The 13155-nt window shown below is 59.4% G+C and overlaps 1 protein-coding gene across 1 annotated transcript in view; it reads right to left on the bottom strand.

Annotated features, from left to right (window-relative positions):
* Lrp1 (LDL receptor related protein 1) overlaps positions 1 to 13155 on the bottom strand; it is an 82835-nt gene that overhangs the window by 10319 nt on the left and 59361 nt on the right. Inside the window, exons 43-65 of the mRNA XM_059245346.1 lie at positions 10822 to 11026; positions 10390 to 10582; positions 9489 to 9614; positions 9219 to 9347; positions 8828 to 8947; positions 8509 to 8622; positions 7482 to 7631; positions 7276 to 7398; positions 6892 to 7008; positions 6622 to 6750; positions 5918 to 6040; positions 5677 to 5817; positions 5391 to 5581; positions 4637 to 4820; positions 4398 to 4483; positions 4079 to 4198; positions 3484 to 3671; positions 3153 to 3358; positions 2429 to 2617; positions 1727 to 1875; positions 1166 to 1259; positions 284 to 400; positions 57 to 176 (exon numbers count right to left, since the gene is read on the bottom strand). Of these exons, the coding sequence (XP_059101329.1) occupies positions 57 to 176; positions 284 to 400; positions 1166 to 1259; positions 1727 to 1875; positions 2429 to 2617; positions 3153 to 3358; positions 3484 to 3671; positions 4079 to 4198; positions 4398 to 4483; positions 4637 to 4820; positions 5391 to 5581; positions 5677 to 5817; positions 5918 to 6040; positions 6622 to 6750; positions 6892 to 7008; positions 7276 to 7398; positions 7482 to 7631; positions 8509 to 8622; positions 8828 to 8947; positions 9219 to 9347; positions 9489 to 9614; positions 10390 to 10582; positions 10822 to 11026 (3314 nt within the window). The remainder of the gene's footprint in view (positions 1 to 56; positions 177 to 283; positions 401 to 1165; positions 1260 to 1726; positions 1876 to 2428; positions 2618 to 3152; positions 3359 to 3483; positions 3672 to 4078; positions 4199 to 4397; positions 4484 to 4636; positions 4821 to 5390; positions 5582 to 5676; positions 5818 to 5917; positions 6041 to 6621; positions 6751 to 6891; positions 7009 to 7275; positions 7399 to 7481; positions 7632 to 8508; positions 8623 to 8827; positions 8948 to 9218; positions 9348 to 9488; positions 9615 to 10389; positions 10583 to 10821; positions 11027 to 13155) is intronic.

Raw genomic sequence — 13155 nt, 5'->3', positions numbered from 1 at the left:
TGCGTGCATGCATGCATGCATGCATGCACGCATGCCGGTGTCCCCCGCCCACTTACGGCAGTCCCGCTCGTCTTCGCCGTCCCCGCAGTTGTCCTGGCCATTGCACCGGAAGATGCCGGGAATGCAGCGGTTGGTGTTGGTGCACTTGAACTGGCTGGGCAGGCAGACGTGAATGTCTGGGAGAGGGGGAAGGGGAGGTAACTAAGCACAGGTGGAGGACTCGGGCAGGCAGGGCCTCCGTGACCCTTGTGGGGAGGAACGTGGTGCCCAGGCCGCCCCTTACCACAGTTAGCCTCGTCACTGTTGTCCTGGCAGTCGTTGTCCCCATCACAGATGAAGGCAGGGTTGGTGCAGATGCCGGTTGAGCACTGGAACTGGCCGGGGCGGCACTTGAACTCGGCTGCCAGAGGGAAGGCTCAGGGTCAGAAGGGTAGGAGGTGGTTCCGTGGGACGGCCCAGAGGTGTGTCACCAGGGCCTGACGACCGTGATCCTCAGAACCACGGTGGGAGAAGGCTGAGCTCTGAGGGCTGCCCTCTGACCTCCACATGTTGAACACGCATACGCCTGTACTCACAAATGCACATCACACACACTCACACACACAAATGCACATCACACACAAATGCACATCACACACACTCACACACACAAATGCACATCACACACACACACACACAAATGCACATCACACACACTCACACACACTCACACACACACTCACACACAAATGCACAGCACACTCACAAATGCACAGCACACACATACACATATACTCACACATGCACATCACACACACACACTCACAAATGCACATCACACACCCTCACACCCTCACAAATGCACATCACACACCCTCACACCCTCACAAATGCACATCTCACACACACAAATGCACATCACACACACACTCACAAATGCACATCACACACACACACACTCAAATCACACATACACTCACAAATGCACATCACACATACACATCACACACACACTCACACATGCACATCACACACATACACTCACAAATGCACATCACACTCACACCCACTCACACACACACACACACACACACACACACATGCAGGGAGAAAGGGCGTCACTAAAGTCTCTGCCCCTGACGGCCAGCGCGGAGCGCCTCCTCCCCCCCACGCCCTGGACACTCACGGCAGTCTGGAGGCTCGTCCGAGTGGTCCCCACAGTCGTCCTCAGTGTCACACTTCCACCAGAAGGGGATGCACTTGTCGTTCTTGCACACAAACTGGAGGGCAGGGGGGCGAGACGGGGTTGGTGGGGGGCAGGGGGGCGAGACGGGGTTGGTGGGGGGCAGGGGTGGAGACGGGGTTGGTGGGGCACGGGGAACTCAGGCTTTCTTTCAAGGGGCAGAAGTGTTTCCGAGAAATGGCGGGGTTAGAGTGTGTGGGGAGGCGGGGCTGGGCCGACAGCTGGGGTATGACGAGTGTAGGGAGGCCAGATGAGGGTGTCTGTAGGGGAGAGCACAGGAAGGGGAGGGCTAGCGGCACTGGTGAGGTCAGCGCTGAGGTGTAGAGGGGTTTGTAAGGTGGCAAGTGTAAAGCATTGCTGTGGGAAGACAAGAGGTAGGCAAGAAGTGTGGAGGTGTTAGCACGGGAATGCCAGATGTGTGGGCATTAGAGTGGGTGCGGGGACACTGGCGTGAGGGGTGGGGGGTGAGGCACGGGACAGGGGGAGTCTTGAGGGGACCCTTACCTGGCTTGCTGTGCAGTTGGACACACAGGTACGGCCATCACCGCCCAGGTAGAAGTTGGTGGGGCAGGCACATTTGTGGCCACCCCCAGGGGAGAGCAGACACAGGTTGCTGCAGCCGCCGTTGTTGACTCTGCAGGGGTGACTGGGCACTGCCGGAGAGAGAGAACGGGGTGGGAGGGTCAGGACTCTTAGGTCACTGGGTCCTGACTGTCAGGGTGAGTCCTGCTGGGATGGCGTCTGGCCTTCTGAAGGACGTCTGCTCTGCTCCGTCCTGCACAGGGGCAGGGTAGATCTTTACCCTACCGCTTCCATCGGGGGATTAAGACCACCGGAGACGGGAAAGGACCTTGGAAGGCCCAGGATCAGCTCAGGCTTGGAACCTGAAGTCCCCCAGCATCTCCGCCTGCTTTCAGGGTTTCCTTCGACGCTCTGTCCACACTCACTGTTCCCTGGGCTCTCTAACTTCACGGCCTGGCATCCAGGAGACCCGTATTGAACCCAGGGTGGACGGAGGCTGCGGAGGGCCTGCCTATACTCTGTCTATAGCTTCTGTAATTCTGGTACCCGGTAGAGATGCTCGGTCAGGGCCAGGGAGGGAGAAGCAGGAACTCCCGTTGAGGCTGTGTGTCCCGAGCGGTGCTGAGACCAAGGCATTTCATGCCTGGTCCCCATGTCTCCCGCACCCCGAGCCTGCTTGCTTACCATCTGGCTGACGCAGGGCATGGAAGACATGGAGGTCCATGGGCCGGTGCAGGGTGCTGATGAGGAGTGTTTTGTTGGCACCCGTGGTCTTGTGGGCTCGGTTGATGGATTTTGTTTCCCAGTCTGTCCAGTAGACGTAATCTTCAAACAGGGTCAGTGCGAAGATGTGTGGGATGTCTTGGCTCAGCACTGTGGGAGGAAGACACAGCGGCACAGCGGCAGTTGGGCAACAAGTACAGACTGGGTTCCGCACCTACTTGACCTCCTCAGCTCCCACCACAACCCTGAGTTGGGAACGAACCCCAGTTCCAGATGTTTCTATGGCTTCCTAAGGTTGTATATAGTGACGCCCTGTCCAACAACCACACTGCTGATCTAGAGGAGCACACAGATCCTCCACGGAAGTACGGATCACAGATGTTCCTCAGATAGTTCTCATGTGCCCACCCTCAGACCATCATCCTGGGCTGAACATGGAATTGCGCGCGCGCGCGTGCACACACACACACACACACACACACACACACACACACACACACACGGTGCAAGGAGCTGGATTGTGGCCTGGTGCCTGGGCCAGTCGAGAGGAAACACCAGGGTATTTGAAATCCCCAGGCCCCTGGTTTGTGGTTTCTGTATACACTATGCCTTCTTGCACCCCTAAGCCTACCCCATCACTTTAGACCCCCAGGCAGGCCTTGGGCGGCCTCGCTGGCATACGGACCAACATGACGATTGGAACCATCCAGGCTGGCAAACTCAATGTAGTCCTCACGGGCATCAGCCCAGTAGATGCGTTCCGTGACATAGTCCAGGGTCAGACCATTGGGCCATGTGATCTTCGTGTCCACAATGACGCTGCGGCCAGACCCATCCATGCCAATCCGACCGATCAGTGAGTGGTCACCCCAGTCCGTCCAGTAGAGGTACCTGGCAGGTGGAGGGGGCAGTGAACCCCAAGAATCTAGAGACTGATGACGCCAGAAGCCTGCAGGGAGTCTGGGCTTGCTTCCCGGGGCTCCCCCGCCCCACCGCCGCCCCTCTTGGCCACTTACCCATTCTGCACGTCCACCACGAGAGCCCTGGGCTCACGGAGGCCAGAGCTGACCAGCACGGTCCGATAGGCCCCGTTAAGCTTGGACACCTCAATGGTGTCTCTGCCTTTGTCACACCAGTACAGGTTGCCGCCCACCCAGTCCACGGCCAGCCCGTCGGGGTTACTAAGGCCTGTCCGGTGCAGCACCTGTAGGAAACGGGGAAGAGGACGCCTGAGTGGAACCCTCAGTCTCTCTGGGGCCTGGCCTCTCCCTCCTGTGAAACAGAACACAGTTCCTGGCTTCGTTAGGAAGACGACATCTAATATGTCCTCCCCCGAGACCGACGCCGATTATCAGCAGAGGCTCCAGGAACACCAACACACACACACAGAACCGCAGCACACAGTGCGGGGAAGGCAGGAAGCGTGTCCGTGTGCTTGCTCTCTGAGTTCAGGGAGGGAGAAGTTAAAACAGGCAGGATGTTTCTGTGGCTCGGTGAGGAGGAAGAAGCAGTGTCATTAGGGGAGATGAACCGTGTGCCGAGGGGTGTGGGGCCCATCTGTGGGGCCCCTGGTGTGCCTGTCAGCTGACCAGGGGCGGCCCTGCTCCTCACCTGCACGTTGCTACCGTTAAGGTGCATCCTTCGGATCATGCTGCCCTGGGTGGTCACGTCGGTCCAGTAGATCATCTGCTCTCGGTAGTCGAAGTCCAAAGCCACGGCATTGTTCAGGCCCTGGGTTGGGAACGGGGACAGACAGGGGAGTCGGCTGCTGCTGGGACACGTGTGCGTTTGGGGAGGGGCTGTCTGAAGTCAGGACGTGGCTGGAGGGAGAGGCCGTAGGAGACAACCATGGGCACAAGTGGGAAGAACCGGGGAGGCTGTACTGGGCCCGGGCAGTCGACGGGTAGGAGGAAGGCTTGGGTTTTGGCACCTGCTTAAGCAGTGTGTAGTTGGAGCCGTCCAGGTTGAGCTTGCGCAGGTAGTACCGGTTGGCGAAGATGAGGAAGGGTTCCTCGTCTGTAGGCAGAGGGTCCTGGCTCAGGCACATTCTAGCGGCCCATCTTCAGCTGTACCGTCCCACGCCCTCCCCCGACCTGCCCCCCCCACTCCCCTCCCGCCCCAGCCCACGGCTGCCTGACCCGTGTCTCACCCTCCACGTGGCCCTCTTACCGGTCACGGCTTTGCAGCTGTGGGGGTCGCCACCACGGGGCGCGTAGCCCTCCACGCACAGACACTTGTAACTGCCGTGGGTGTTGATGCAGAGCTGGCTGCAGGGGAAGGTGGTGCTGCACTCATCCACGTCGGCACAGGTCCTGCCGTCGTCTTTGAGCCGGAAGCCGGGGCGGCAGCGGCACTGTGGGTAGAGGGAATCTGGGGCTGAGGATATACAAAGCAGGGGGCCTGGGCTTCCCCTTCTGAAAACCAGGGGCCGGGAGGACCCCAGGAGGGCATGGGAAGACAAATGGCACACCGACCGTGTGCACCCTGTCCCCTGAGCTCTCCTCGTGTGGCATCAGCCTACCTTGGTGGTCTCCCTCACATCCCCCTGCAGTACGGGTCTCTCATCTCCCGGTCCCTCAGCATAGCTTAGCGAGGACTTAAGGCTCTTTACCATCTATATTCATTTCCTTGGGGATTTAGACAGCATCTCCAGGATAACAATTCTTCCTCCCAGGCTGGGCCTTTCCTTTGAGCCCCGGAGCTACATAAAATCCGTTGCCTGCTTCACAGCCCCACCCACTCTCTCCCAGCCTTGATCTGTGAACAAACCCACACAGATGGAGGCTCTGACCTAACACGTCCTTCTGTCTGCCCCTGCTACATCCCCAGAGCCCAGCACACTGCCTGGTGAGTGCTGGGTAGGAACTTGATGTAGGAACGAGGGGGTGGAGCAAACTGTCCTGGCCATATCCCAGGGGCGTACCTTAAAGCCTATCTTCAGGTCCTCGCAGTCCTGGCTGCAGCCACTGAGCTTCCGGCTGAGACACTCGTTGATATGGCATCCACGTTCATCCGAGCCATCCCCGCAGTCGTCCTGGCCGTTGCAGAGCAGCGCCTCGGCCACGCAGCGCCCGCTGCTGCACAGGAACTGAGACGAGGCGTTGCATTTGTGCTCTGCGGAGGGCGGGCGGCGGGTACAGGTCAGTGGGGTCACAAGAGAGGCAGGAGGAGGGAGGGGGCAGGGGCCAGCGGCCCACGAGGAGGCTCACCTGGGCTGGTGCAGTGCGGATTCTTGGGGGCCTCGTCACTCTGGTCGTGACAGTCGTTCTCACCGTCGCACTCCCACTGGCGGGAGCTCAGACAGCGCCCGTTGGCGCAGCGGAACTCGTTGGGGCCGCAGGTTGGGTACTCTGTGTGTTGGGGCAGGGGACGATGAGGCGCCACCCTGGCACATGGCACAGCACCATCACCGCTGGGCACGGGCCTGTCCCCTCCAGTCACAGGACTCACCACACTCGGGGGACTCGTCGGAGCCATCGGCACAGTCCCGGTCGTGGTCACACACGAAATGCTTGGGAATGCACATTCGGTTCTGGCACATGAACTCACGGTCGTCACAGGTGCTGTTGTACACTGGGGACAGAGACAGAAGCCCCTCTCAGGCCCGCCCTGCTCCAGCCCTTCCCTACAAGCACCCGCCATCCTGGGGTTCCTGGGATGGGCGCGGTGGAATGGGCGGGGCGCGGTGGAATGGGCGGGGAGTCGGGGCGCCGGGGAGGCGGGGCGCGGTGGAATGGGCGGGGCGCGGTGGAATGGGCGGGGAGGCGGGGCGCCGGGGAGGCGGGGCGCCGGGGAGGCGGGGCGCCGGGGAGGCGGGGCGCCGGGGAGGCGGGGCGCCGGGGAGGCGGGGCGCCGGGGAGGCGGGGCGCCGGGGAGGCGGGGCGCCGGGGAGGCGGGGCGCCGGGGAGGCGGGGCGCCGGGGAGGCGGGGCGCCGGGGAGGCGGGGCGCCGGGGAGGCGGGGCGCCGGGGAGGCGGGGCGCCGGGGAGGCGGGGCGGTCTGGACACAGGTGCTAAAGCCATGGCTCTGCACTACCCAAACATGGGGCTCCCACTGAACTCCTTCCCACCCTTGGCCTCATTTGCCAGCATTTGCAAAGCACGGCTGTGACGCTCGCTCGCTGCCCACCCGGGCCTCGCGGCCTCTCCCACTCACGGCAGCCGGCTGAGATGCTCTCGTCCGCGCCATCCGCGCAGTCCTTGTCGCCATCACAGAGCCAGCGCTCGGGGACGCACACGTGGGTGCCCGGACAGGAGAAAGAGGACGGGCCGCAAGTCTTGCCTTCTGCGTGAGGAGCAAGGGAGACACAGAGGGGCTCAGGAGAGGGCCGGGCCAAGCGGGCAGCCACGGCGACGACACGCCCCACTGACGTGTGGACTCCCCGTCTCGGGGCACCTCCCCGAGTCCGGTTCAGTTCCGCCTTACCACAGTGAGCCGCCTCATCCGAGCCGTCCCCGCAGTCATCGCTGCCATCACACAACCACTGTTTGGATATACACCGATGGTTCTGGCATTCAAACTGGGCCTCCGAGCAGAACTTGTCTGGAGGAGTTGGAGAACGCAGTGAGGTGGAGAGAGAGGGATGGCAGGTGGGCCAGGAGAGATGCCTGTGGCATCCCTTCCCGAGAGGCTCATCCAGAGCTGAGGCGTGACCCTAGACTCGAGTCTGAGGGAGTGAGGCATAATGGAAAAGCCAGGGTCTCCTCCGGGAAGGGCACTTCCCATAAGGACCATGCGCGTGGGGCCCGGGTGGGGTCCTCATGCCCGCCGTGGGGGATGCTCGGGGTGCTAGGGGACTCGGCCACTCACTGCAGTGGGTCTCATCCTCGCCGTGTTCACAGTCGTCCTCTTTGTCACACGTCCAGCTCATGGGGATGCAGCGTCCGCTGGGGCAGGCGAAGTAATTGAGGGGGCACCTGGGACGCTTCACACCTGGGGTTGGAAGGGAGGCGTGAAGACGCCGCCCCTGCGGCTAGCCCCGGGCCTACCGTTGACCCCAGCTACCACTGGCTGACCTGGGCAGTCGCGCTCGTCACTGTAGTCTCCACAGTCATTGGCGCCATCGCACACCCAGCTGGGTGCGTAGCACAGGGACGTCCGCTCGCAAGGCTGGAAGAGCACGCCTTTCACACCCAGGCGGAAGTAGCTGCTGCAGTCAGTGGCACCTGGTGGAGGGAGCAGGAGGGGAGGGGCTGTGGAAGTCTGAATGTACTCAGGCCCCATAATCTCACAGTGAGTAGCACTATTAGGAGGTGTGGCTTTGTTGGAGTGGGCGTGGCCTTGGTGGAGGAAGTGTGTCATTGTGGGGGCGGGCTTTGAGGTTTCCTAGGCTCAGGATACTGCCCAGCCTCTCAGTTGACTTCCTGTTGCCTGCAAGATGCAGGACTCTCATCTACTTCTCCAGCACCACATCTGACTGCACACTGCCGTGTCCCACCATGATGATAATGGACTGAACTTCTGAAACTGTAAGGGAGCCACCACAATTAAACATTTCCTTTATAAGAGTTGCCGTGGTCATGGTGTCTCTTTTTTTTAAAGGTTTATTTATTTATCATGTACACAGTGTTCTGTCTGCACATATGCCCGCAGGCCAGAAGAGGGCACCAGATCTCATTACAGATGGTTGTGAGCCACCATGTGGTTGCTGGGAATTGAACTCAGGACCTTTGGAAAAGCAAGCAGTGCTCTTAACCTCCGAGCCATCTCTCCAGCCCGGTCATGGTGTCTCTTTACAGCAACAGAAACCCTAACTAAGACGGGTCATACCCAGTTCCTTCTAAAACACACTCTGGGAGCAGCTGCTGGCCCCATGGTGCCTTTGTTTTCAGAAAGCTTAAGATGCCCTTCCTATCTGTTCCCTCCCTCCCTCCATGGATCCCAGGAACAGGAAGCAGGACAGAGACAGGGCCCAAAAGGCTACAGGCTCCTACGTGGGGCCAGGAAGGCTGAGAGGAAATAGGGCGGAACAGCCTGAGGCAGGAGGGACAAGGGACAGGGACGGTCTGAGGCTGCAGTGGGCATGGGAGGGCTGTCACTCACTGCAGTCCATTTCGTCGGAGGCATCTTCACAGTCCACGAACTGGTTGCAGCGACTGGAGTTCCCGATGCAGGACCCGTCCCGGCAGCGGAACTCGCCCACGCCACAGGCTGTCTCTAGAACAGGGCCCGGGAGTACCATCAGGCCCAAAGTCCCTCTGTAGGGCCACAAAGGCCCAGGACAGAGCTCCAGCCTGTCTTTGGAGTGCCCTGAACCAGCTCTCCTGGGCCTGGGGACACACGCTCGGGCAGAGTGAGGACATGGGGTAAGGTCGGGGGCTGAGGCGGGGGCTGAGGCGGGGGCTTGCAGGACCCCACTCACTGTTGCAGGGAATCTCGTCCGAGCCGTCCCCACAGTCATCCATCCCATTGCACCACAGCATGTTGGATACACAGCGGCCGTTGTTACACTGGCGGAAAGTCTTCTTACAGCGGCGGGAGTCTGCAGGGGGCGGGGGGATGTGTGCGGTCACAGCAGGCACGTGTGTGTGTGTGTGTGTGTGTGTGTGTGTGTGTGTGTGTGTGTGTGACCTCTGACGACGACTTTAGCCCCCTCCTAGGGTCCCGGTTCAGACTAATCATTCTGCCCTTTATGAGCTCAGACTACGGAGCTGGGCCACGGGGGCGGGGGGTGGGGGGGGGCAGGGGCCTGGGGGAGAAGGTCCTAGGCGGCCGCGGTCTGAGGAGAGGAGAGGCTGGGGTGGGCTCCTTACTACAGTAGGAAGGCTTCTCGTCAGACTTGTCCTTGCAGTGGGAGACACCGTCACAGGTGAGGCTGAAGCTGATGCATTCGCCATTGGCGCACTCAAACTCATCTTGTGCCCGACAGGACGAGTTCACGGCTGGGGATGGAGAGGGTTCCGTGAGTTGGGGCCCAGCCTGAGTCCAGCTCTGCAGCCTGGGCTGGAGTCTAGAAGGAGGGCCCCTTGTTGTACTGAGGTCCCCCCAGCAGCCTCTACCCCAGCTCCCACGAGCTCCCTCACCCCGGCAGGTGAAGTCCTCCTGGAGGATCCGGCCCCCTCGACAGGAACAGTTGACGTGGCCTTGGTGGGTGAGCAGGCACAGATCCTGGCAGCCTCCATTGTTGATACGGCAGGGGGAAAGCTCACCTGAGCGGAGACAGGGAGACAGCGAGCTACAGGGTGTTTCCTATTCTGTATACTCCCAAGATGCCCACCTAGTATTCCAGGGCTCGGTATGACCCCAGCAGCCACGGGAAGTTCACAGCAGTGGGGAGGGCCTGGCATGGGGTGCTGGGGTGCTGGGGTATGTGGGCACTGAGGGCTCTGAGACGAATCTTGAAGGAGATTCTAGGTTAAGAAGTTTTGAGATATGTGTATAGTGGTGGCCAAGGGTGTGCTTAAGACTTGGGAAAGCCTGTTAGTGAAACACACACACACACACACACACACACTCAGACGTAGGTGCACCAGGTCATCTGGGCCAGGTGTAGGTATGTGTGTTTATGTACAGGCATGAGGGTGGGCATAGACTGCACCTGGCATGTGGGTATGAAGTCAGGTTTAGGGTGTGGGTAGCTTTGGGTGGAGGGAATTACTAGGCTCTGTGACAGGATCTCCAGAGATGGGGACAGCTCCTAGAGCAATACAAATGTGCGTTTGTGTGGGCAGTTTGCACGAGATGGACCCAAGTATGTCAAGTCCACACATGTCTACAGATGTCTTGAGGGAGCTGGGGTTGAGGAATGTAAGGGCTTTTGGAGTTTCTGGAGGTCTGAAGGCACGTAAAGATATTTATCTGTACAACAGAAGTCTGGAGAGACACAAGACTGTAAAGTACACGTGTGTGTGTGTGTGTGTGTGTGTGTGTGCGCACATGCGCACAGAGAACAGGAGCACAAGTCTGGCGGCAGGCCCCACTCACAGCTGTTGGTGTCGTTGGCCACCGCGATGATGCCCATGGGCTGCTGGGGGATGTCCACACGCAGCAGCTTCATGTCACTGCCTACATACTTGTTGGCCCGCTGCACTGCCCGCCGGACCCAGTCAGTCCAGAAAATATGCTCTCCGTACACCGCCAACCCAAAGGGGTGGACGGGCTCTGACTTTAGGATCACCTGTGGAGACAGGAGTGTGAGTGTGCCCATGTGGTTCAGGCCCTCGTACCAATCCTGACTCTACAGCGTGCCTTCTGCCTCCTCTAAGCGATGTCAGAACCCCTCAGGGCAAAGGCAAGACCGCGGGTGGGAATTTTTATTCTCTTGGGTCTCCCTGTCTGGTGCTCTGTATCTGGGCAGCCTGGCGGTTCTGACTCGGTTTCCCCTCACGTCCCCGCCCACCTGTCCCACAGACTCACATAGCGGTGGGAGCCGTCATACTCGCAACGCTCAATCTTGTCCAAGGTGGCGTCCGAGAAGTACAGCTTCTCCGCACGGTGGTCGATGGCCAGGCCGTTGGGCGTGCGGATGTCCTTCTCAATGAGCGTCAGGACATTGGCTCCCGAGAGGGCTGCCCGCATGATGCTCGGGTGGAGCTCATTCCAGTTGGTCCAGAACATCAGGCTGGCGGGAGGGGGCGGAGGGGGCAGAGGGGGCAGGAACCTCAGGGTCCGCCTTGAAGGCCACCGGCCAACCTCGGAGACAACTAGAACCCAGGATGTGCTCCCCAACCCGACAGCCGCAAAGGCCAACACAGCCTAGGTGCCTGAGAAGAGCCTAACCACTGAACACGCAGTTCCTGCAGTACGTGGCCAGACCTGATTTACTGCGTGTGCCCGCAGGGATGCACTGTGGTGTGGGAAAGGACAGGAGGCTGGGTTGCCAAGCAGGTTGGGCTCCAGGCCTCTGGTTGGACCTCCACCACGTTCCAGTTAGGTGCCTTTGGGCAACTTACCTGGGCACTCCGTGCCTCAGTTTCCCCTTGTTCAGTGGGGGATAATACTGCTGCCTCACAGAGGGTTGTAAAAATTAAACAGTGTGTATTCATCTCAAGGACAGAGTTTTCTGTGAGTTTATTGCTAACTGCTCTCTCTGTACTGAAGCTCTTTACCGAACTACCCAGGAAACCCTTGCTAAGTGTTGACTGTCTCCTTGGTCTTGGGCACACGTGGGTCGCACCCGCAAAATTTGCTTTCTCCACAATTTTAAGGCCTCTGTGAATCTGGGGTCTGACCCTCAGCTATGCCCTGCGGTTTGTGGGGTGTTGAGGACCTCAGGGGACATCAAACACAACCGTGGCAGCATGGTCGCCCTCAGACCTTGATTCCTAAGACTCAGTCACCTGACCTGGGGTGGGGAACCCTTTACACACATCTTGCTTTGAGACGCACCAAGAACATAAAAAACAGTTTCGGAATAGAACCGGCCCTGGGCCACCCAGGCCTCAGCCCCTCCCTGCTCTCACAGATCTCCAACCTGGGCTGGCTTTGAACTCTCTATGTAGCCAAGGATGATGACCTTTAACTTCTGATACTCCTGCCTCCGTCTTCCAAGTGCTGGGATTATAGGAATCATCCCAGGTCTATGCAGTGCTGGGGTTTGAACTCTGGACTGTACACATGCTAGGCAAGCAGCCTACCCACTGAGCCACACCTCAGTCCTCTTCCACCTCTTTATTCTCCTGACTCAAATCTATCACAGCAAAACTATCTCCTTGGAGGCCCTTGTAGGGTCTGTTCCTCAGGGTTTCTCTGGGTAACCCCGGCTGTCTTGGAACTCACTCTGTAGGCCAGGCTGGCCTCGAACTCAGAGATCTGCCAGTCTTTGCCTCCCAAAGGCAGCACTATCCCTGGCTAGTGAGAGAACTCTTTATGGATGAAGGTGGCATCTCATTCAGCCTGTCCAGGGACACCAGTTATACCATTCTCCCTTGCTCGATCCCTTCCTCTCTCCATTCCTCAGACAAGGCCTGACGTATCCCAAGCTAACCTTCAACTAGTTATGTAGCTAATGACCCTCAACTCACTGTTCCTACCTCCACCTCCCGGATGCTGAGATTAGAGGCATGCACCCACCAAGCCTGGCCTAAGTGTTCTTTCTTGACTTGTACATTCTAGCCAGCGGCTTCCACGCCCTCAGGTCCTCACTCACAGCGGAGCATCAACCTGGCTTACATGGGACGCACCGTGGGTCAAGAGTTTGGCAAAGCCGTTCTGTGGGATAGTGTGATGGGGGAGGGGAGGCTCTCCTGGAGTAGGCGGCCAGCAGCTAGGAACACGGTGGACTTTCTACCTGTCCACTGTATGCTTCCCAAGACCAGCAGTGCTCCGGTGGGGCTCAGGAGAAGTATGGCTGAGCCTCTATCCTGACTCACTAGCTCCTACCAGGTCCCCGAGACAATCTCGTGTCTCTCCTCAGGTGCCGTGCGCCATGGGTGTCCTCCAGTCGCTCCTCAGACTGCCCTGAGCTGCCTCCCTGCGGACATGCTCCCAGACTTCCAGCCAGGGCAAGCTGTTGGCACGGTCCTGCTGTCCTCTATCCTCCACAGGAGTAGACGGGGCTCGGCATTCTTGCCGCCTCGTCCATTCTCTACATATTTTGGTTTTTCAGAAACCACTGGCCCTGGGATATGGGGAGGGCATTTTCCTGGGCTCAGCCGAGAGGAACCCGGGGTAACAAGGTGGCTGTCTCTTCTAGAATGGCAGAAAACTTAGCATGACAGACTCTCCCGGGAGGCTCCAGGCCCAGGAGGA

The sequence above is a fragment of the Peromyscus eremicus genome, chromosome 18 (assembly GCF_949786415.1).
Source record: "Peromyscus eremicus chromosome 18, PerEre_H2_v1, whole genome shotgun sequence".
Lineage (NCBI taxonomy): Eukaryota > Metazoa > Chordata > Mammalia > Rodentia > Cricetidae > Peromyscus > Peromyscus eremicus.
The sequence above is the reverse complement of the archived record's forward strand: the minus strand, read 5'-3'. Positions and strand labels throughout refer to the sequence as shown.